The 22,729-nt window shown below is 50.2% G+C and overlaps 1 protein-coding gene across 1 annotated transcript; it reads left to right on the forward strand.

Annotated features, from left to right (window-relative positions):
* Positions 1–13,013: 13,013 nt before the first annotated feature.
* On the forward strand, positions 13,014–21,910 carry LOC142210365 (uncharacterized). Its single transcript, XM_075279469.1, has 8 exons — positions 13,014–13,064; positions 16,697–16,786; positions 16,872–16,970; positions 17,088–17,186; positions 17,256–17,360; positions 19,411–19,443; positions 19,624–19,689; positions 19,798–21,910. The coding sequence occupies exons 2-8, from the start codon at positions 16,705–16,707 to the stop codon at positions 20,532–20,534; spliced, it is 1,221 nt and encodes a 406-aa protein (XP_075135570.1). The 5' UTR covers positions 13,014–13,064; positions 16,697–16,704; the 3' UTR covers positions 20,535–21,910.
* Positions 21,911–22,729: the final 819 nt, after the last annotated feature.

Here is a 22,729-nt window from a genome sequence, read left to right on the forward strand (position 1 = left end):
GGCGGAAAGCAATAGATGGCCCCTCTGACCGTTATAGAACTGTTACCAGGGACCAAAGAAGACCATGACCCTGTTCCCCCAGTTCTGTGTATGATGACTACATGCTACACAACTTGACCTGATATGTGCAAAGCAAGAGGTTGAATCTGTGAGCGCCCCCTGCTGCTCAGCCCTCCGCTGTAAATATAACCTTTATTTATATAAGGGGTCTCCTGGCTCTCATGGTTCGTCTGCACACCTCCGTATTTTGTACATTTCTGCAGATTCCTCCTGCTCTGTGTTCTCCAGAGAACTGAGCCACACGTCATTCAGGAAAGTGTTTTGTTTTTTTATTAAATATTCTTTCTTTGTATCTTCTAGGATTGTTTTTATGCTCTCCGCTGTCTGCAAACAGGACTCATCTGCCATAACTGGCCCTGGTGATTCATTCTGTATATTACAGATGTATGTTGGCCATCTTCCTCCTATACTGGTGGGGGGTTGTGGTATGAGGTATCTGTTTGGTGGATCTATGACTTCTCATACAGCGACATTCACGTGATATCTGACTTCTATATGTGAGAAGATGCACCCTTACTTATTGAAGTGGAAAGCTGAGACTGTCAGACATTGTACTCCCAACAGTATACAAGAAAATGGCAGCCGCTGTCTGTAGTAGCCAAACTATTGCCAGGAAGTCGGAAGTTGTTCTTCCTCGTAGCACCTCCAGTCTACACCATTCAGCAGTGTGGGGACTATATGGGAGCAGCAATTCATGAGTTACTGTCTGCTAGTTGGCAGTTTTTGGGCAACCACTGTTTACTGGGCGATAGTTGCCAACCAGGAGTTTCTACCTGCAGTTCTTGTCCATTTGGCTGACTGTGCCGTGGCTACCTGTTACTTGGCTGTCTGTGCCGCATCTTCATATAACACAGCTGTAGTTGTAACCCTTTCCTGCCTTGTCCCATAGATTTCCAGTGCTAAAGTGGTCGTCCTACATCAAGAGGAAAAAAGAACCCTCAATGATGTGTAGTAAAGAGATTGTGATTATTAACCCCGTTAGAAAAGACATAATTTATGTTAATTTATGCCACATTCCAGCAAAAAGCAGCAGCTCTATGAATATTACATATTGCCAGTAATCACCATGTTCCCTTGCTTGGGTCTTCAGATTTTTGTTTTTGACCCTTTGCATACACACAGTCTCCAGCACATGAATCCAGACATATAACACTATATACATGTATAACTTCTGTATGTGTATAGTGTGTTTGTATACATGTGTCTCTAAAATCACATATGTCCCTACAATCTCCCATATTCCAGAAACATATACTGCACAGGACTGAGCTGCAGGAGCAGCATGCCAGAGTATACCCCCAAAGTGTGTACCAAGATGACTCTCTTCTGCCATCGGGTACATAAATAGGCCATTGTAGAGTATTCCTGGCACATACTTGCACACATACTATGCGAACACTGACTAAACAAAAGTTCCAGTATGGCTTCTGATGTATGTGTTGTCGAAGAACATATCTAATGTAATCTAGAAACTCCTTCCTTCCACTGGGATCTGGCTGTATTGTTACAGCTGCATGGTGCTGCAGGATACAATCTCCAATGAGCCATTCACTTCTTCTGGGGCAGAGACAGAGTAATGTGTTGCATCAGTCCCAGAAACGTCAATGGAGCAGCAGTCACACATGCAGAATAATGCAACATAATTGTGAGGCACTCAGGGATCCCTTGTTCTTGTTGCTCTCTATGGCCTCCTCCTCTTCATACACAGACTGCTCTCTATGGCCTCATACACAGACTGCTCTCTATGGCCTCCTCCTCCTCACACAGACTGCTCTCTATGGCCTCCTCCTCCTCACACAGACTGCTCTCTATGGCCTCCTCCTCACACACAGACTGCTCTCTATGGCCTCCTCCTCACACACAGACTGCTCTCTATGGCCTCCTCCTCACACACAGACTGCTCTCTATGGCCTCCTCCTCCTTATACACAGACTGCTCTCTATGGCCTCCTCCTCATACACAGACTGCTCTCTATGGCCTCCTCCTCACACACAGACTGCTATCTATGGCCTCCTCCTCCTCATACACAGACTGCTCTCTATGGCCTCCTCCTCCTCATACACAGACTGCTCTCTATGGCCTCCTCCTCCTCATACACAGACTGCTCTCTATGGCCTCTTCCTCCTTATACACAGACTGCTCTCTATGGCCTCCTCCTTATACACAGACTGCTCTCTATGGCCTCCTCCCCCTCATACAGACTGCTCTCTATGACCTCCTCACACAGACTGCTCTCTATGGCCTCCTCCTCATACACAGACTGCTCTCTATGGCCTCCTCCTCCTCACATACAGACTGCTCTCTATGGCCTCCTCCTCCTCATACACAGACTACTCTCTATGGCCTCCTCCTCCTCATACACAGACTACTCTCTATGGCCTCCTCCTCCTCATACACAGACTGCTCTCTATGGCCTCCTCCCCCTCATACACAGACTGCTCTCTATGGCCTCCTCCCCCTCACACACAGACTGCTCTCTATGGCCTCCTCCTCCTCGTACACAGACTGCTCTCTATGGCCTCCTCCTCCTTATACACAGACTGCTCTCTATGGCCTCCTCCTCCTCGTACACAGACTGCTCTCTATGGCCTCCTCCTCCTTATACACAGACTGCTCTCTATGGCCTCCTCCTCACACAGACTGCTCTCTATGGCCTCCTCCCCCTCATACACAGACTGCTCTCTATGGCCTCCTCCTCCTTATACACAGACTGCTCTCTATGGCCTCCTCCCCCTCATACACAGACTGCTCTCTATGGCCTCCTCCTCACACAGACTGCTCTCTATGGCCTCCTCCTCCTCACACAGACTGCTTTCTATGGCCTCCTCCTCCTCACACAGACTGCTCTCTATGGCCTCCTCCCCCTCACAGACTGCTCTCTATGGCCTCCTCCCCCTCACACACAGACTGCTCTCTATGGCCTCCTCCCCCTCACACACAGACTGCTCTCTATGGCCTCCTCCTCACACAGACTGCTCTCTATGGCCTCCTCCTCACACAGACTGCTCTCTATGGCCTCCTCCCCCTCACACACAGACTGCTCTCTATGGCCTCCTCCCCCTCACACACAGACTGCTCTCTATGGCCTCCTCCTCTTCATACACAGACTGCTCTCTATGGCCTCCTCCTCACACAGACTGCTCTCTATGGCCTCCTCCTCCTTATACACAGACTGCTCTCTATGGCCTCCTCCTCCTCACACACAGACTGCTCTCTATGGCCTCCTCCCCCTCATACACAGACTGCTCTCTATGGCCTCCTCCCCCTCACACACAGACTGCTCTCTATGGCCTCCTCCTCACACAGACTGCTCTCTATGGCCTCCTCCCCCTCACACACAGACTGCTCTCTATGGCCTCCTCCTCACACACAGACTGCTCTCTATGGCCTTCTCCTCCTTATACACAGACTGCTCTCTATGGCCTCCTCCTCCTTATACACAGACTGCTCTCTATGGCCTCACACACAGACTGCTCTCTATGGCCTCCTCCTCCTTATACACAGACTACTCTCTATGGCCTCCTCCTCACACACAGACTGCTCTCTATGGCCTCCTCCTCCTCCTTATACACAGACTGCTGTCTATGGCCTCCTCCTCCTCACACACAGACTGCTCTCTATGGCCTCCTCCTCACACAGACTGCTCTCTATGGCCTCCTCCTCACACACAGACTGCTCTCTATGGCCTCCTCCTCCTCACACACAGACTGCTCTCTATGGCCTCCTCCTCACACAGACTGCTCTCTATGGCCTCCTCCTCCTTATACACAGACTGTTTCTCTATGGCCTCACACACAGACTGCTCTCTATGGCCTCCTCCTCACACACAGACTGTTCTCTATGGCCTCCTCCTCCTTATACACAGACTGCTCTCTATGGCCTCCTCCTCACACACAGACTGCTCTCTATGGCCTCCTCCTCCTCCTCACACACAGACTGCTCTCTATGGCCTCCTCCCCCTCATACACAGACTGCTCTCTATGGCCTCCTCCTCCTTATACACAGACTGCTCTCTATGGCCTCCTCCTCACACACAGACTGCTCTCTATGGCCTCCTCCTCCTTATACACAGACTGCTCTCTATGGCCTCCTCCTCCTCACACACAGACTGCTCTCTATGGCCTCCTCCTCACACACAGACTGCTCTCTATGGCCTCCTCCTCCTTATACACAGACTGCTCTCTATGGCCTCCTCCTCACACACAGACTGCTCTCTATGGCCTCCTCCTCCTTATACACAGACTGCTCTCTATGGCCTCCTCCTCCTTATACACAGACTGCTCTCTATGGCCTCCTCCTCCTTATACACAGACTGCTCTCTATGGCCTCCTCCTCCTTATACACAGACTGCTCTCTATGGCCTCATACACAGACTGCTCTCTATGGCCTCCTCCTCCTCACACACAGACTGCTCTCTATAGCCTCCTCCTCCTCACACACAGACTGCTCTCTATGGCCTCCTCCTCCTCACACACAGACTACTCTCTATGGCCTCCTCCTCCTTATACACAGACTGCTCTCTATGGCCTCCTCCTCCTTACACACAGACTGCTCTCTATGGCCTCCTCCTCCTTATACACAGACTACTCTCTATGGCCTCCTCCTCACACACAGACTGCTCTCTATGGCCTCCTCCTCCTCACACACAGACTGCTCTCTATGGCCTCCTCCTCCTCACACACAGACTGCTCTCTATGGCCTCCTCCTCCTTATACACAGACTGCTCTCTATGGCCTCCTCCTCCTCACAAACAGACTGCTCTCTATGGCCTCCTCCTCACACACAGACTGCTCTCTATGGCCTCCTCCTCCTTATACACAGACTGCTCTCTATGGCCTCCTCCTCACACAGACTGCTCTCTATGGCCTCCTCCTCCTTATACACAGACTGCTCTCTATGGCCTCCTCCTCCTTATACACAGACTGCTCTCTATGGCCTCCTCCTCCTTATACACAGACTGCTCTCTATGGCCTCCTCCTCCTTATACACAGACTGCTCTCTATGGCCTCCTCCTCCTTATACACAGACTGCTCTTTATGGCCTCCTCCTCCTTATACACAGACTGCTCTCTATGGCCTCCTCCTCCTTATACACAGACTGCTCTCTATGGCCTCCTCCTCCTTATACACAGACTGCTCTCTATGGCCTCATACACAGACTGCTCTCTATGGCCTCCTCCTCCTCATACACAGACTGCTCTCTATGGCCTCCTCCTCCTCACACACAGACTGCTCTCTATGGCCTCCTCCTCCTCACACACAGACTACTCTCTATGGCCTCCTCCTCCTTACACACAGACTGCTCTCTATGGCCTCCTCCTCCTTACACACAGACTGCTCTCTATGGCCTCCTCCTCCTTATACACAGACTGCTCTCTATGGCCTCCTCCTCCTTATACACAGACTGCTCTCTATGGCCTCCTCCTCCTTATACACAGACTGCTCTCTATGGCCTCCTCCTCCTTATACACAGACTGCTCTCTATGGCCTCCTCCTCCTTATACACAGACTGCTCTCTATGGCCTCATACACAGACTGCTCTCTATGGCCTCCTCCTCCTCACACACAGACTGCTCTCTATGGCCTCCTCCTCCTCACACACAGACTACTCTCTATGGCCTCCTCCTCCTTATACACAGACTGCTCTCTATGGCCTCCTCCTCCTTACACACAGACTGCTCTCTATGGCCTCCTCCTCCTTATACACAGACTGCTCTCTATGGCCTCCTCCTCCTTATACACAGACTGCTCTCTATGGCCTCCTCCTCCTTATACACAGACTGCTCTCTATGGCCTCCTCCTCACACACAGACTGCTCTCTATGGCCTCCTCCTCCTTATACACAGACTGCTCTCTATGGCCTCCTTCTCCTCACACACAGACTGCTCTCTATGGCCTCCTCCTCACACACAGACTGCTCTCTATGGCCTCCTCCTCCTTATACACAGACTGCTCTCTATGGCCTCCTCCTCACACACAGACTGCTCTCTATGGCCTCCTCCTCCTTATACACAGACTGCTCTCTATGGCCTCCTCCTCCTTATACACAGACTGCTCTCTATGGCCTCCTCCTTATACACAGACTGCTCTCTATGGCCTCCTCCTCCTTATACACAGACTGCTCTCTATGGCCTCATACACAGACTGCTCTCTATGGCCTCCTCCTCCTCCTCACACACAGACTGCTCTCTATGGCCTCCTCCCCCTCATACACAGACTGCTCTCTATGGCCTCCTCCTCCTTATACACAGACTGCTCTCTATGGCCTCCTCCTCACACACAGACTGCTCTCTATGGCCTCCTCCTCCTTATACACAGACTGCTCTCTATGGCCTCCTCCTCCTCACACACAGACTGCTCTCTATGGCCTCCTCCTCCTTATACACAGACTGCTCTCTATGGCCTCCTCCTCACACACAGACTGCTCTCTATGGCCTCCTCCTCACACACAGACTGCTCTCTATGGCCTCCTCCTCCTTATACACAGACTGCTCTCTATGGCCTCCTCCTCCTTATACACAGACTGCTCTCTATGGCCTCCTCCTCCTTATACACAGACTGCTCTCTATGGCCTCCTCCTCCTTATACACAGACTGCTCTCTATGGCCTCATACACAGACTGCTCTCTATGGCCTCCTCCTCCTCACACACAGACTGCTCTCTATAGCCTCCTCCTCCTCACACACAGACTGCTCTCTATGGCCTCCTCCTCCTCACACACAGACTACTCTCTATGGCCTCCTCCTCCTTATACACAGACTGCTCTCTATGGCCTCCTCCTCCTTACACACAGACTGCTCTCTATGGCCTCCTCCTCCTTATACACAGACTACTCTCTATGGCCTCCTCCTCACACACAGACTGCTCTCTATGGCCTCCTCCTCCTCACACACAGACTGCTCTCTATGGCCTCCTCCTCCTCACACACAGACTGCTCTCTATGGCCTCCTCCTCCTTATACACAGACTGCTCTCTATGGCCTCCTCCTCCTCACACACAGACTGCTCTCTATGGCCTCCTCCTCACACACAGACTGCTCTCTATGGCCTCCTCCTCCTTATACACAGACTGCTCTCTATGGCCTCCTCCTCACACACAGACTGCTCTCTATGGCCTCCTCCTCCTTATACACAGACTGCTCTCTATGGCCTCCTCCTCCTTATACACAGACTGCTCTCTATGGCCTCCTCCTCCTTATACACAGACTGCTCTCTATGGCCTCCTCCTCCTTATACACAGACTGCTCTCTATGGCCTCCTCCTCCTTATACACAGACTGCTCTCTATGGCCTCATACACAGACTGCTCTCTATGGCCTCCTCCTCCTCACACACAGACTGCTCTCTATGGCCTCCTCCTCCTCACACACAGACTACTCTCTATGGCCTCCTCCTCCTTATACACAGACTGCTCTCTATGGCCTCCTCCTCCTTACACACAGACTGCTCTCTATGGCCTCCTCCTCCTTATACACAGACTGCTCTCTATGGCCTCCTCCTCCTTATACACAGACTGCTCTCTATGGCCTCCTCCTCCTTATACACAGACTGCTCTCTATGGCCTCCTCCTCCTTATACACAGACTGCTCTCTATGGCCTCCTCCTCCTCACACACAGACTGCTCTCTATGGCCTCCTCCTCACACAGACTGCTCTCTATGGCCTCCTCCTCCTCACACACAGACTGCTCTCTATGGCCTCCTCCTCACACAGACTGCTCTCTATGGCCTCCTCCTCTTCATACACAGACTGCTCTCTATGGCCTCCTCATACACAGACTGCTCTCTATGGCCTCCTCATACACAGACTGCTCTCTATGACCTCCTCACACAGACTGCTCTCTATGGCCTCCTCCTCACACACAGACTGCTCTCTATGGCCTCCTCCTCCTCACACACAGACTGCTCTCTATGGCCTCCTCCTCCTTATACACAGACTGCTCTCTATGGCCTCCTCCTCCTCACACAGACTGCTCTCTATGGCCTCCTCCTCCTCACACACAGACTGCTCTCTATGGCCTCCTCCTCACACAGACTGCTCTCTATGGCCTCCTCCTCCTTATACACAGACTACTCTCTATGGCCTCCTCCTCCTCACACACAGACTGCTCTCTATGGCCTCCTCCTCATACACAGACTGCTCTCTATGGCCTCCTCCTCCTTATACACAGACTGCTCTCTATGGCCTCCTCCTCCTTATACACAGACTGCTCTCTATGGCCTCCTCCTCATACACAGACTGCTCTCTATGGCCTCCTCCTCCTCACACACAGACTACTCTCTATGGCCTCCTCCTCCTTATACACAGACTGCTCTCTATGGCCTCCTCCTCCTTACACACAGACTGCTCTCTATGGCCTCCTCCTCCTTATACACAGACTGCTCTCTATGGCCTCCTCCTCCTTATACACAGACTGCTCTCTATGGCCTCATACACAGACTGCTCTCTATGGCCTCCTCCTCCTCCTCACACACAGACTGCTCTCTATGGCCTCCTCCTCCTCACACAGACTGCTCTCTATGGCCTCCTCCTCCTCACACACAGACTGCTCTCTATGGCCTCCTCCTCACACAGACTGCTCTCTATGGCCTCCTCCTCCTTATACACAGACTACTCTCTATGGCCTCCTCCTCCTCACACACAGACTGCTCTCTATGGCCTCCTCCTCATACACAGACTGCTCTCTATGGCCTCCTCCTCCTTATACACAGACTGCTCTCTATGGCCTCCTCCTCCTTATACACAGACTGCTCTCTATGGCCTCCTCCTCCTTATACACAGACTGCTCTCTATGGCCTCCTCCTCCTCACACACAGACTACTCTCTATGGCCTCCTCCTCCTTATACACAGACTGCTCTCTATGGCCTCCTCCTCCTTATACACAGACTGCTCTCTATGGCCTCCTCCTCCTTATACACAGACTGCTCTCTATGGCCTCCTCCTCCTTATACACAGACTGCTCTCTATGGCCTCCTCCTCCTTATACACAGACTGCTCTCTATGGCCTCCTCCTCCTTATACACAGACTGCTCTCTATGGCCTCCTCCTCCTTATACACAGACTGCTCTCTATGGCCTCATACACAGACTGCTCTCTATGGCCTCCTCCTCCTCACACACAGACTGCTCTCTATGGCCTCCTCCTCCTCACACACAGACTACTCTCTATGGCCTCCTCCTCCTTATACACAGACTGCTCTCTATGGCCTCCTCCTCCTTATACACAGACTACTCTCTATGGCCTCCTCCTCCTCACACACAGACTGCTCTCTATGGCCTCCTCCTCACACAGACTGCTCTCTATGGCCTCCTCCTCCTCACACACAGACTGCTCTCTATGGCCTCCTCCTCACACAGACTGCTCTCTATGGCCTCCTCCTCTTCATACACAGACTGCTCTCTATGGCCTCCTCCTCTTCATACACAGACTGCTCTCTATGGCCTCCTCATACACAGACTGCTCTCTATGGCCTCCTCATACACAGACTGCTCTCTATGACCTCCTCACACAGACTGCTCTCTATGGCCTCCTCCTCACACACAGACTGCTCTCTATGGCCTCCTCCTCCTCACACACAGACTGCTCTCTATGGCCTCCTCCTCCTTATACACAGACTGCTCTCTATGGCCTCCTCCTCACACAGACTGCTCTCTATGGCCTCCTCCTCCTCACACACAGACTGCTCTCTATGGCCTCCTCCTCACACAGACTGCTCTCTATGGCCTCCTCCTCCTTATACACAGACTACTCTCTATGGCCTCCTCCTCCTCACACACAGACTGCTCTCTATGGCCTCCTCCTCATACACAGACTGCTCTCTATGGCCTCCTCCTCCTTATACACAGACTGCTCTCTATGGCCTCCTCCTCCTTATACACAGACTGCTCTCTATGGCCTCCTCCTCATACACAGACTGCTCTCTATGGCCTCCTCCTCCTCACACACAGACTACTCTCTATGGCCTCCTCCTCCTTATACACAGACTGCTCTCTATGGCCTCCTCCTCCTTACACACAGACTGCTCTCTATGGCCTCCTCCTCCTTATACACAGACTGCTCTCTATGGCCTCCTCCTCCTTATACACAGACTGCTCTCTATGGCCTCCTCCTCCTTATACACAGACTGCTCTCTATGGCCTCCTCCTCCTTATACACAGACTGCTCTCTATGGCCTCCTCCTCCTCACACACAGACTGCTCTCTATGGCCTCCTCCTCCTCACACACAGACTGCTCTCTATGGCCTCCTCCTCCTCACACACAGACTGCTCTCTATGGCCTCCTCCTCCTTATACACAGACTGCTCTCTATGGCCTCCTCCTCCTTATACACAGACTGCTCTCTATGGCCTCCTCCTCCTTATACACAGACTGCTCTCTATGGCCTCCTCCTCCTTATACACAGACTGCTCTCTATGGCCTCCTCCTCCTTATACACAGACTGCTCTCTATGGCCTCATACACAGACTGCTCTCTATGGCCTCCTCCTCCTCACACACAGACTGCTCTCTATGGCCTCCTCCTCCTCACACACAGACTACTCTCTATGGCCTCCTCCTCCTTATACACAGACTGCTCTCTATGGCCTCCTCCTCCTTACACACAGACTGCTCTCTATGGCCTCCTCCTCCTTATACACAGACTGCTCTCTATGGCCTCCTCCTCCTTATACACAGACTGCTCTCTATGGCCTCCTCCTCCTTATACACAGACTGCTCTCTATGGCCTCCTCCTCCTTATACACAGACTGCTCTCTATGGCCTCCTCCTCCTCACACACAGACTGCTCTCTATGGCCTCCTCCTCACACAGACTGCTCTCTATGGCCTCCTCCTCCTCACACACAGACTGCTCTCTATGGCCTCCTCCTCACACAGACTGCTCTCTATGGCCTCCTCCTCTTCATACACAGACTGCTCTCTATGGCCTCCTCATACACAGACTGCTCTCTATGGCCTCCTCATACACAGACTGCTCTCTATGACCTCCTCACACAGACTGCTCTCTATGGCCTCCTCCTCACACACAGACTGCTCTCTATGGCCTCCTCCTCCTCACACACAGACTGCTCTCTATGGCCTCCTCCTCCTTATACACAGACTGCTCTCTATGGCCTCCTCCTCCTCACACAGACTGCTCTCTATGGCCTCCTCCTCCTCACACACAGACTGCTCTCTATGGCCTCCTCCTCACACAGACTGCTCTCTATGGCCTCCTCCTCCTTATACACAGACTACTCTCTATGGCCTCCTCCTCATACACAGACTGCTCTCTATGGCCTCCTCCTCCTCACACACAGACTGCTCTCTCTGGCCTCCTCCTCCTTACACACAGACTGCTCTCTATGGCCTCCTCCTCCTTACACACAGACTGCTCTCTATGGCCTCCTCCTCCTTACACACAGACTGCTCTCTATGGCCTCCTCCTCCTTATACACAGACTGCTCTCTATGGCCTCCTCCTCCTTATACACAGACTGCTCTCTATGGCCTCCTCCTCCTTATACACAGACTGCTCTCTATGGCCTCCTCCTCCTTATACACAGACTGCTCTCTATGGCCTCCTCCTCCTTATACACAGACTGCTCTCTATGGCCTCCTCCTCCTTATACACAGACTGCTCTCTATGGCCTCCTCCTCCTTATACACAGACTGCTCTCTATGGCCTCCTCCTCCTTATACACAGACTGCTCTCTATGGCCTCATACACAGACTGCTCTCTATGGCCTCCTCCTCCTCACACACAGACTGCTCTCTATGGCCTCCTCCTCCTCACACACAGACTACTCTCTATGGCCTCCTCCTCCTTATACACAGACTGCTCTCTATGGCCTCCTCCTCCTTATACACAGACTACTCTCTATGGCCTCCTCCTCCTCACACACAGACTGCTCTCTATGGCCTCCTCCTCACACAGACTGCTCTCTATGGCCTCCTCCTCCTCACACACAGACTGCTCTCTATGGCCTCCTCCTCACACAGACTGCTCTCTATGGCCTCCTCCTCTTCATACACAGACTGCTCTCTATGGCCTCCTCCTCTTCATACACAGATTGCTCTCTATGGCCTCCTCATACACAGACTGCTCTCTATGGCCTCCTCATACACAGACTGCTCTCTATGACCTCCTCACACAGACTGCTCTCTATGGCCTCCTCCTCACACACAGACTGCTCTCTATGGCCTCCTCCTCCTCACACACAGACTGCTCTCTATGGCCTCCTCCTCCTTATACACAGACTGCTCTCTATGGCCTCCTCCTCCTCACACACAGACTGCTCTCTATGGCCTCCTCCTCCTTATACACAGACTACTCTCTATGGCCTCCTCCTCCTCACACACAGACTGCTCTCTATGGCCTCCTCCTCATACACAGACTGCTCTCTATGGCCTCCTCCTCCTTATACACAGACTGCTCTCTATGGCCTCCTCCTCCTCATACACAGACTGCTCTCTATGGCCTCCTCCTCCTCACACACAGACTGCTCTCTATGGCCTCCTCCTCCTTATACACAGACTGCTCTCTATGGCCTCCTCCTCCTTACACACAGACTGCTCTCTATGGCCTCCTCCTCCTTATACACAGACTGCTCTCTATGGCCTCCTCCTCCTTATACACAGACTGCTCTCTATGGCCTCCTCCTCCTCATACACAGACTGCTCTCTATGGCCTCCTCCTCCTCACACACAGACTGCTCTCTATGGCCTCCTCCTCCTCACACACAGACTGCTCTCTATGGCCTCCTCCTCACACAGACTGCTCTCTATGGCCTCCTCCTCCTCAGACAGACTGCTCTCTATGGCCTCCTCCTCATACACAGACTGCTCTCTATGGCCACCTTATACACAGACTGCTCTGTCCCTAAGTCTCTGCACTGTTTATCCTCCATAGAGTTGTAGTATAGGTAAGCCCCTCCTTTTCCCGCTCGGTCATGTGACCCGAAGACCACGTGATGTCTACGTAATCGGAGCTTCAAGGGACAACTCCATTGTAGACACGAGCCTGGTGACAGGTGTGTGCAGTGTGAATGTGTGATATGCGGTACCGGTGCTGCTCCGCCTCTGGTCACTCCTGCGTCACTTGGGCGGGGAAGGCTGTGGTGTTCTTAGTCACTGTACACACGTGGGTGCGGCTCAGACGTGACATCACTATATATATATAAATAGTCTGACCTGTGTATAGCAGTCTGTGCGTCCTCCTGAGTGACTGGAGCCTGTACACACAGTGCAGCAGTCTGTGCCCCCATAAGGTGTATTGTAGCATTTAACCCCTTCAGGAGAGTTGAGGTTTTCCACTGTCATCATTGCTTCGTTCACAGAACATTTTTAGTTTTTGTCTCTGTGCTGTTCACTGTGCAGGATACATAGTGTGAGCAGTATGGCGGTGCGAGGACGCTGATACCAGTGGTCTCTGTGTATTGTGTTATGGTGTCTGAGGGGCTCGCTTATTGTGGGATGACGTCACGCTCTTAGTGTCTCCATATTAGGGGATTTACAACGTTCATTGTCTTTTATTCCCTTTATTTCTAGGCAGGATGAATAAATAGCCGCAGTTCTGGCAATGTGTATATATGTTTTTACAGCGTTCACCATGCAGAAGCAGAAGGCTCTGTCCACTGTATATTAACTGGGCACCTTCACTGCATCTCAGCACATATTGTAGGAGAAGCTGCAGTGAAGGTGCCAGGCACCTATACAGTGGATGAAGCTTTCTGCTTCCAGCCCTGCATTGTATACAGTACGGGCACTGGAAGTGGTTGCGTACAGCTGATGGGGCCGCGTGTCAGCCCTCTAGTGATCAGGTATTTTTTTCCCTTATCAGTATACCTTTGTAGTGTGGGAGGAAACCCACGCAAACACGAGGAGAACATACAAACTCCTTGCAGATGTTGTCCTTGGCAGGATTCAAACCAAAGACTCCAGCACTGCAAGGCTGCAGTGCTAACCACCAAGCCTGCGATCAGTTATTTATGAGGATAGGCTATAAAAATAATTAAGCATGTACAACCACCTTAATGCCCCCCCCCCAACCCACAGGATGGTAGCCCCCATCACAGCTCCCGAACAATATAATGACCCCATTACGGTTCCTCTTACAGTATTGGGGACCAGTGAAGTGGCCATAAATAAATTAGGCCTATACAGCGCCTTTAACCCTTTCCTGAGAAAGGGTGTTTAAAGATGGCAGCCACTCGGGAGCCGGGCAGCCACCATAACCACTTGGTGTCTGCTGTTTTATACAGCAGACATCTGGCACTAATGCCCGTGATCGGTGCTCGCACAGATCGCTGGCATTAACCCCTCTGGTGCCTTGATCAAAGCTGACCAAGGCGCCATTTTACCAGTGGCGCGTGGACCCCGCAATTTTGACAGAGATTGCTGGCACCTGGAGCAAGCTCTGGGGCCGGCGTCCTGTTAGCATGACAGTCCGAGAGCCTTGTGAAAGTCTGTAATGATTTTCTATTGCAGGCTACTGTATGTAGCCTGCAATAGAAATGATGTTTTTTTGCAATGCATTAGCATTATAATGTATAGCATTAGTGATCATACCCCCTAGGTCTAATAATTGCATAATTCTTATTATTTTAAGTAAAATATATATATTTGGTTTATCAGAATCATGTAAATCTTGCTATGGTGATGGCGCCTGCATGGTGAGCTGGTGTGGCAGCATCTACACTACAAATGTACTGTTTTCCAAGGGAAAGACGTCTGCTGACATCTGCACAGACCACCGCTGGTCATACTGTGGGTACGAGGACACACTGACAGTCCTCTATTCTCGATGTAACTTCTCAGACTTTTTTTTTTTGTAGATTGAGAGCTCCATATAGGGATCACTATGTACTTTTTTTTTTTCATTTAATTATGTCTTTGTAGAATGGGAGGAAATCCACACAAACATGGTGAGAACATACAAACTCTTTACAGATGTTGTTCCTGGCGGGATTCGAACCCGGGACTCCAGCACTGCAAGACTGCAGTGCTAACCACTGAGCCACCGTGTTGCCCCCTACTTCTCAGGTTTATTGTCAGTGAGTGAAAGCATCTTTTCCTCACAGCCAAAGGATGAAAATCCACTTGGACCTAATACTTGTCACCGCTGAGGGTTTGCTACATTCCTATCCAGTCTAGTTAAACCTCAGTTAGATACACACATCAGAGTCCCAGAGACAAATGCAGGCCATGACAGTATAAAATTACATACAGATTATAAAACCACCACTAGGGGGAGCTCACTACATACAGATTATACAGCCTCCTCTAGAGTGTGCTCATTACATACAGATTATACAGTCACCACTAGGGGGAGCTCACTATATACAGATTATATAGCCCCCACCACACCACCAGTATCACTACAAAAAAAAATAAAAAAAAATTATACAGCTACCACTAGGGGGAGCTCACTACATACAGATTATACAGCCTCCTCTAGAGTGTGCTCATTATATACAGATTATATATCCACCACTAGGGGGAGCTCACTACATACAGATTATACAGTCACCACTAGGGGTAGCTCATTACATACAGATTATACAGTCACCACTAGGGGGAGCTCACTACATACAGATTATACAGTCACCACTAGGGGTAGCTCATTACATACAGATTATACAGTCACCACTAGGGGGAGCTCACTACATACAGATTATACAGTCACCACTAGGGGTAGCTCATTACATACAGATTATACAGTCACCACTAGGGGTAGCTCATTACATACAGATTATACAGTCACCACTAGGGAGAGCTCATTACATACAGATTATACAGTCACCACTAGGGGAAGCTCATTACATACAGATTATACAGTCACCACTAGGGGAAGCTCATTACATACAGATTATACAGTCACCACTAGCAGGAGCTCATTACATACAGATTATACAGTCACCACTAGGGGGAGCTCCTCACTGATTACACAGGAACTATTAGGGGGATCCTCATTATATAAAAATTATACAGCCATCGCTAGGGGGATTTTGCCACATACAGATTATACAGCCACCACTAGGAGAGGCTCATTACATACAGATTATACAGACACCTCTAGGGGGAGCTCACTACATACAGATTATACAGACACCTCTAGGGGGAGCTCACTATATACAGATTATACAGTCACCACTAGAGGGAGCTCACTATATACAGATTATACAGACACCTCTAGGGGGAGCTCACTATATACAGATTATACAGTCACCACTAGAGGGAGCTCACTATATACAGATTATACAGACACCTCTAGGGGGAGCTCACTACATACAGATTATACAGACACCTCTAGGGGGAGCTCACTATATACAGATTATACAGTCACCACTAGAGGGAGCTCACTATATACAGATTATACAGTCACCACTAGAGGGAGCTCACTATATACAGATTATACAGACACCTCTAGGGGGAGCTCACTATATACAGATTATACAGTCACCACTAGAGGGAGCTCACTATATACAGATTATACAGTCACCACTAGGGGGAGCTCACTTTATATGAATCTGTAGAGCTCCCATTGTATTTTGTGTACATACCCTATGCACTGAGTGGTGTTCTGGGCCTTTGTGCCCTCCACTATTATGCTCTCAGGTTCTCCTCATTCGGTGATATATTGTCCTCCTTTTCTGTATTTCAGTCCTGGTGATGGATCCGGAGGTTGTGGGTGAGCGGCCGCCTGCTAATGACCCTGTGCTGTTGATGGAGGATAGATCATCTCTAGGGTCAGGTCAGTGATACAGGAGCAGATGTGGATCCTCCGCCCTGTGCTCCCTACTGCCCAGTGTTATATCTCCATGATAACTGTTCAGCAGGGGCCGGCTCCAGTGAGGAGAAGACTGATGCCCCATCACCCCGGATATCACCACCGCCCCCCAGCACTGTGACCCCAGGCTCATCTTCTGAGAGGCCAGGTAGGAGATGGAGGGTTAGTAGACAGTAGGAGAGTCTGAGGATCCGCTATATACAGAGAGTGGTGGTGCTAGATTACCAGACTGTATGTCACATGATATTTCTCCTATTTTCTATAGTGGACAAGGGATTGCAAACTTCAGTCATTGTGACAGCACCCCCTGCAGGCCTGGAGGGCAGCAGTGATGGTGGGGAGGCTTCTTCTGCCGAGGACGCAGGTGAGGGGTAGCAGTCCTCTCCCCAAGTAAATCTCTGAATCTGAATCCTCATTCTCTCGTGTCTTTTAGTTGCCCATGAAACCATTAATACCTCAGAGTCCGCACCAGTCACCATGGCAACAACTGCGACATCAGGGCGGGTCCGGCGCAGGAAGAGCAGTCCTAAGAAAAGAGGTAGGTGGCCACGTAGAAAAGAGGTAGGTGGCCACGTAGAAAAGAGGTAGGTGGCCACGTAGAAAAGAGGTAGGTGGCCACGTAGAAAAGAGGTAGGTGGTCACGTAGAAAAGAGGTAGGTGGCCACGTAGAAAAGAGGTAGGTGGTCACGTAGAAAAGAGGTAGGTGGCCACGTAGAAAAGAGGTAGGTGGTCACGTAGAAAAGAGGTAGGTGGTCACGTAGAAAAGAGGTAGGTGGCCACGTAGAAAAGAGGTAGGTGGTCACGTAGAAAAGAGGTAGGTGGTCACGTAGAAAAGAGGTAGGTGGTCACTTTACCTTGAAGGTTTGATGGCGCAGAAGCACAGAACCTCCTCCAGACCTCTGCACCGCACAGCCACCATCTCTGCAGGCCTCACCTATCACTACTGCTCAGAGCAGCCAATCACAGCGCAGCTTTCATCTCTTAACAGAGTCTCGAAAAATGAAAGCCCCATTGTAATTGGCTTTTGTTAGGGCCCTGGTTTCTTGGCTTCCCTGTGATTGTTGAGGTGTGTGTGTTAATAATACCATGTCCAGCCGTATAGCGCCCCCTAGGATCACTGAATTCTGTCATGTGTTAACCTGATGATCCCTAGCCCCAGTGCTTTAACATACATGGCCATTTAGACCCCTGAGTGTGACCCAAACATTAGGGGCTTCATCCTGCACTTCATCTGGGGCACAATATCTGGTATCACATAGTGCCTGCCGCATTATCAGGATGTTGCTGCAGTGTGTGATACTCTCCATGGGGGGGCACTGTATAGTATGGAGCTAGAAGTAAGAGAAGACTCAGCTGCTTGTGATAAGGTCAGAGGCCGTGTTTATGACCAAATGACCAGTAATCCTGGGTAACTGTCGTCGTCCTAATTAATATGAGCTAGGGGCTAGCGACAAGGCATTGACACCAGACACTTAAAGGGATTCTATCATTAAATTGCTATTTTTTCTCACACGTAGGAATAGCCTTAAGAAAGGCTATTCTTCTCCTACCTTTAGATGTCTTCTCCACGACGCAGTTACAAAAAAATGACCGCGGGCATGTGCAGTCGGTTTTGCCTGAGGCCCGACGGCAGAGCCGACTGCGCATGCGTAGAAGTTTGAAGCTTGCGCTGGAAGAAGACACAGGGAGAAGCTGTTCCGAATGATGATGGAGGCAGCACTGGAGATTTCTCTCACAGCATTGTGCTGTTTGAATGCTGGTGACCACCCCCAGTGCTCCAAGAGAACTCATTTACATACCGAGGAAAACCGGGATTTCTACCGATCGGCGTAGCGGAGAAGACATCTAAAGGTAAGAGAAGAATAGCCTTTCTTTAAGGCTATTCCTATGTGTTAGTGAGAAAAAATAGCAATTTAAATCCCTTTAATGTTGGTATTAACTTCTCTCTTAGCAGTGAAGAGAGTGCACTAATGTAGTTTATTTAACATGGGAAGAATATGCAAATCTGTCTTCCATGATGTAATTAGGAAGACAGTGCCTCAGTCATGCAACCCAACTCAGTCATGCAGCCTCAGAGAGCGCCCTCTATAGGGCTGCATGACTGAGACTCTGTCTTCCTAACTACATCATGGAAGACAGATTTGCATATCCTTCCCATGTTCCTTTGCACAAGTGGAGCGCACACTCCTAAATGGTGGTCTAAATGGTGGTCTCTCCCTAAGTAGTTTATTTAAGACAACGTGAGGTTAAATAGCAGCAGACAAAGGAAAAGAGATAAGAAAAGTGTAAGTTCTGTATTAGTCCCTGATTGGTGGTATACATCTTAATTACACAAAAAAGAAAGTTTACACAGTTCCATATATAGTCAGCTACTTCTGCTCCTGGTGGGGGTCTCCTGGCCGTGAGCCAAGCATGTGCCCTTCTTTACACAATGGGCTCTATCCTGGGTTCAGACGCCATCTTATATTTCAGTCTCAAACATAAACTCTATCTAGCATTCAGCTCTTAAGGATAACAATGTTTTTCATACATTACATGATTCCATCCTTCACACTTGTACACTGGGTCTTGTTGTTCTTCTCTTCCAGAAATGCCGGATGATATAGAGTTTCCCCTGGACAGTGAGTAGTTGTCTTCTGTATGACGGGGGTAGTAGTGCAGACTGTGTACCGGCCTTGGTTATTAATCCTGCACCATCTTGGTGAATGACTCTTCACCCTTAGTTCTCAGTAGACATGTCATGTGATGTCAGTGATTTCAGTGCCGCCTCCTGAGTGATGATTTGTTTTCCCACTTTACAGTTATCGTGAAGGAAGAGAGCAGCGATGAGGAATACAATGTGGCCGTCAACATGGAGGCGTCATCAGGTAGGGCACCATCAGGGACATATCATGGTGCAGAGGTGCAGTGGGATGTATCACGTGGTACTTTCTAATACCATGAAAATCTATTTGTATTAACCTCTTCTTCTTCAGGTGCTGAGGCATCTTTTGGTTCCGGGATGTGGATGGAACAGAACGGCAGCGCTACCTCCCAGTGGGGCGTTCCGAGGCGTAGCAAAGGCAGGAAGAAGAAGCGCAGCCCCGCCTTCCAGAAGCCACTGCTTATAAAGAACTCAGCGGACACTGCCAGCCTCATGTTCGTCATCCCCAGTGAAGAAATGGAGTCTGTGGTGGACACGAAAAAGAGGAGGAAGCGCAAGGAGGAGGAGTATGAGGAATTGCACTGGTGCGACATCTGCGATGAATGCTTCTCCGAGGAGGCGGCTCTGGAGGAGCACATGAAGACTCACCTGGACAAGATACAAGAAGATTTTGACTGTGAAGATTGTGGCCGGGTCTTTGACTCTGCCTCTGAGCTGGAGCAGCACCGGTCAAAGAAACACAGCAAGCTGCGCTACTGCTGCGACATCTGCGGTATACAGTACAACTACAAGTCTCAGTTTGTCATCCACATGAGGGCACACTCCGGGGAAAGACCCTTCACTTGTGATGAGTGCGGCCAGGCATTTGGTCACAAGTGCAGCCTGGTCATTCACCAGCGGAAACACACGGGCGTCACCCCGCACCAATGCAAAAGGTGCAAGAAGATGCTGGACACCCGAGTGTCCTTACTCAAACACGAGAAGATGCGATACTGTCCTGACTGCAAGAAATGTTACACGTACCGCAGCTTCTCCAAGCACCTGATCAAGAACTGCACCAAGGAGTAGACATCAGCGAGGTGCAGCACAAAGTGACAGGGCCCTGGAAAACACTGTGTGTTGTCTGGAGGGAGAAGTCACCCCAATGAGTGACGATTAACCCTGTCATGTCTGGGGCACTGCTGGCTGCCATAACTTCCAGTTACTGTAGGGTCACCAGACAGCAATAGATTAGTTTTATAGCCTTTATACTGGGTCGCTTGTGAGGGGTTTGGACCCATCGTTGATCTTTAGAGCGCCTTCACGGTTAAATCTATAGATGGTGTTCAGTAACTAATTAACCCTTCACTCCAGCTAATCCTGAGCTACATCATCTCTTCTACTCTAGTCCAGTGATGGCTAAGCTTTTCAGCTCCGTGTGTCAAAATTTGTAACAAAAAACAAAAACCCCAACCTTTTCTGGCCCAACACACCTTATATGATTTCCTTTTTTAGCCCCCCCCTCATGTTATATGACCCTGCTTTTTATGGCATCCCCACAGTATATGACCCTTTACTTATGGCCCATAGCCACAATATATGACCCATTTTTATGGCTCCCACACAGTATCTAACCCCTTTTTATGGCTTCCACACTCTTTTTCACCCCCAGCCAGCATATCACCCCCCTATTTATGGCCCCCACACAGTATAGGATTCCCCTATTTATGGCCCCCATAGTTTATGACCCCCTTATATATCCCCCACACAGTATATGACCCCATTTTTTCTCCCCTCCCCAGAGAGGTGGTTAATACTTTTTACTAATCTGTCCATGCTCCAGTCTTGGCCGCCTTCCGCTCCCGCCTCCACGCTACGTTGGAGCCAATGCAGAACAATGCTGGGACGCTGTACGTAGCGATCCAGCATTCTACAGCTATGTGATGTCAGTGTAGCACCGCCTAGAGGGGGCAGCGGAGGGCGGCCAGGACAGGAGTGTGGACAGGTGAGTAAAAATGACCATCATCTACTTATTGCAATAACACCATAAATAGCTGCCAATGTGTGTCACCTGTGACACGTATGTTGTAGGTTCGCCATCACTGCTCTAGTCACATGCAAAGCTGTATTAACTGTAATACTACATGATGCACTGTGCAGGAATCTCAAGGTGAAGCCTGCTGAAATCAACCAGATCTGTTGAAGTACTGTAATGATTGCGGCTCTGGATGTGAGAGGAGTATAACAACTGTGGCTGCAGTATAATATGGCGTATCTCAGGATTAGATGAGTAAAGCTGACACCATGTGATGTTCCTGGACATTATATGCAGATTTAACCCTCTGTCTTCCACTATAATCCACATCAGGGGCGCTGTAGTGTTGGATCTTGGCTGTAGATCCTTAATGATTTCCTTCTTTTCATCTCTGTAGGAACGGTTTACATTTCATTCTGTAGCGGATGGTTACGACGATTTTCTACTTGTTTTTTCTGTAGTTTATAGAAGAAGTGATTTTGTTTTTGTCAAATAAAAGCAAAATTTTCTGTTTTCTACAAAATCGGCTTGTCTCATTCTCACTACACTCCCCATCCTCTTACTACTGCCACCATCATCCTCACTACTACCATCCCCGCCATTACTGCCCTCACTACTACCATCCCCGCCATTACTGCCCTCACTACTACCATCCACGCCATTACTGCCCTCACTACTACCATCCCCGCCATTACTGCCCTCACTACTACCATCCACGCCATTACTGCCCTCACTACTACCATCCACGCCATTACTGCCCTCACTACTACCATCCCCGCCATTACTGCCCTCACTACTACCATCCCCGCCATTACTGCCCTCACTACTACCATCCCCGCCATTACTGCCCTCACTACTACCATCCCCGCCATTACTGCCCTCACTACTACCATCCACGCCATTACTGCCCTCACTACTACCATCCCCGCCATTACTGCCCTCACTACTACCATCCCCGCCATTACTGCCCTCACTACTACCATTCCCGCCATTACTGCCCTCACTACTACCATCCCCGCCATTACTGCCCTCACTCCTACCATCCCCACCATTACTGCCCTCACTCCTACCATCCCCGCCATTACTGCCCTCACTCCTACCATCCCCGCCATTACTGCCCTCACTACTACCATCCCCGCCATTACTGCCCTCACTACTACCATCCCCGCCATTACTGCCCTCACTACTACCATCCCCGCCATTACTGCCCTCACTACTACCATCCCCGCCATTACTGCCCTCACTGCTA

This window comes from Leptodactylus fuscus, chromosome 6, assembly GCF_031893055.1.
Source record: "Leptodactylus fuscus isolate aLepFus1 chromosome 6, aLepFus1.hap2, whole genome shotgun sequence".
Lineage (NCBI taxonomy): Eukaryota > Metazoa > Chordata > Amphibia > Anura > Leptodactylidae > Leptodactylus > Leptodactylus fuscus.

Excerpts from the sequence above, each read along its gene's own strand:
- LOC142210365 (XM_075279469.1), top strand. The coding sequence starts at position 16,705 with ATGGATCCGGAGGTTGTGGGTGAGCGGCCGCCTGCTAATGACCCTGTG. Across the intron at positions 16,971-17,087 it reads CTCATCTTCTGAGAGGCCAG|TGGACAAGGGATTGCAAACT; the intron begins GTAGGAGATGGA and ends TATTTTCTATAG. Across the intron at positions 17,187-17,255 it reads TTCTTCTGCCGAGGACGCAG|TTGCCCATGAAACCATTAAT; the intron begins GTGAGGGGTAGC and ends CGTGTCTTTTAG.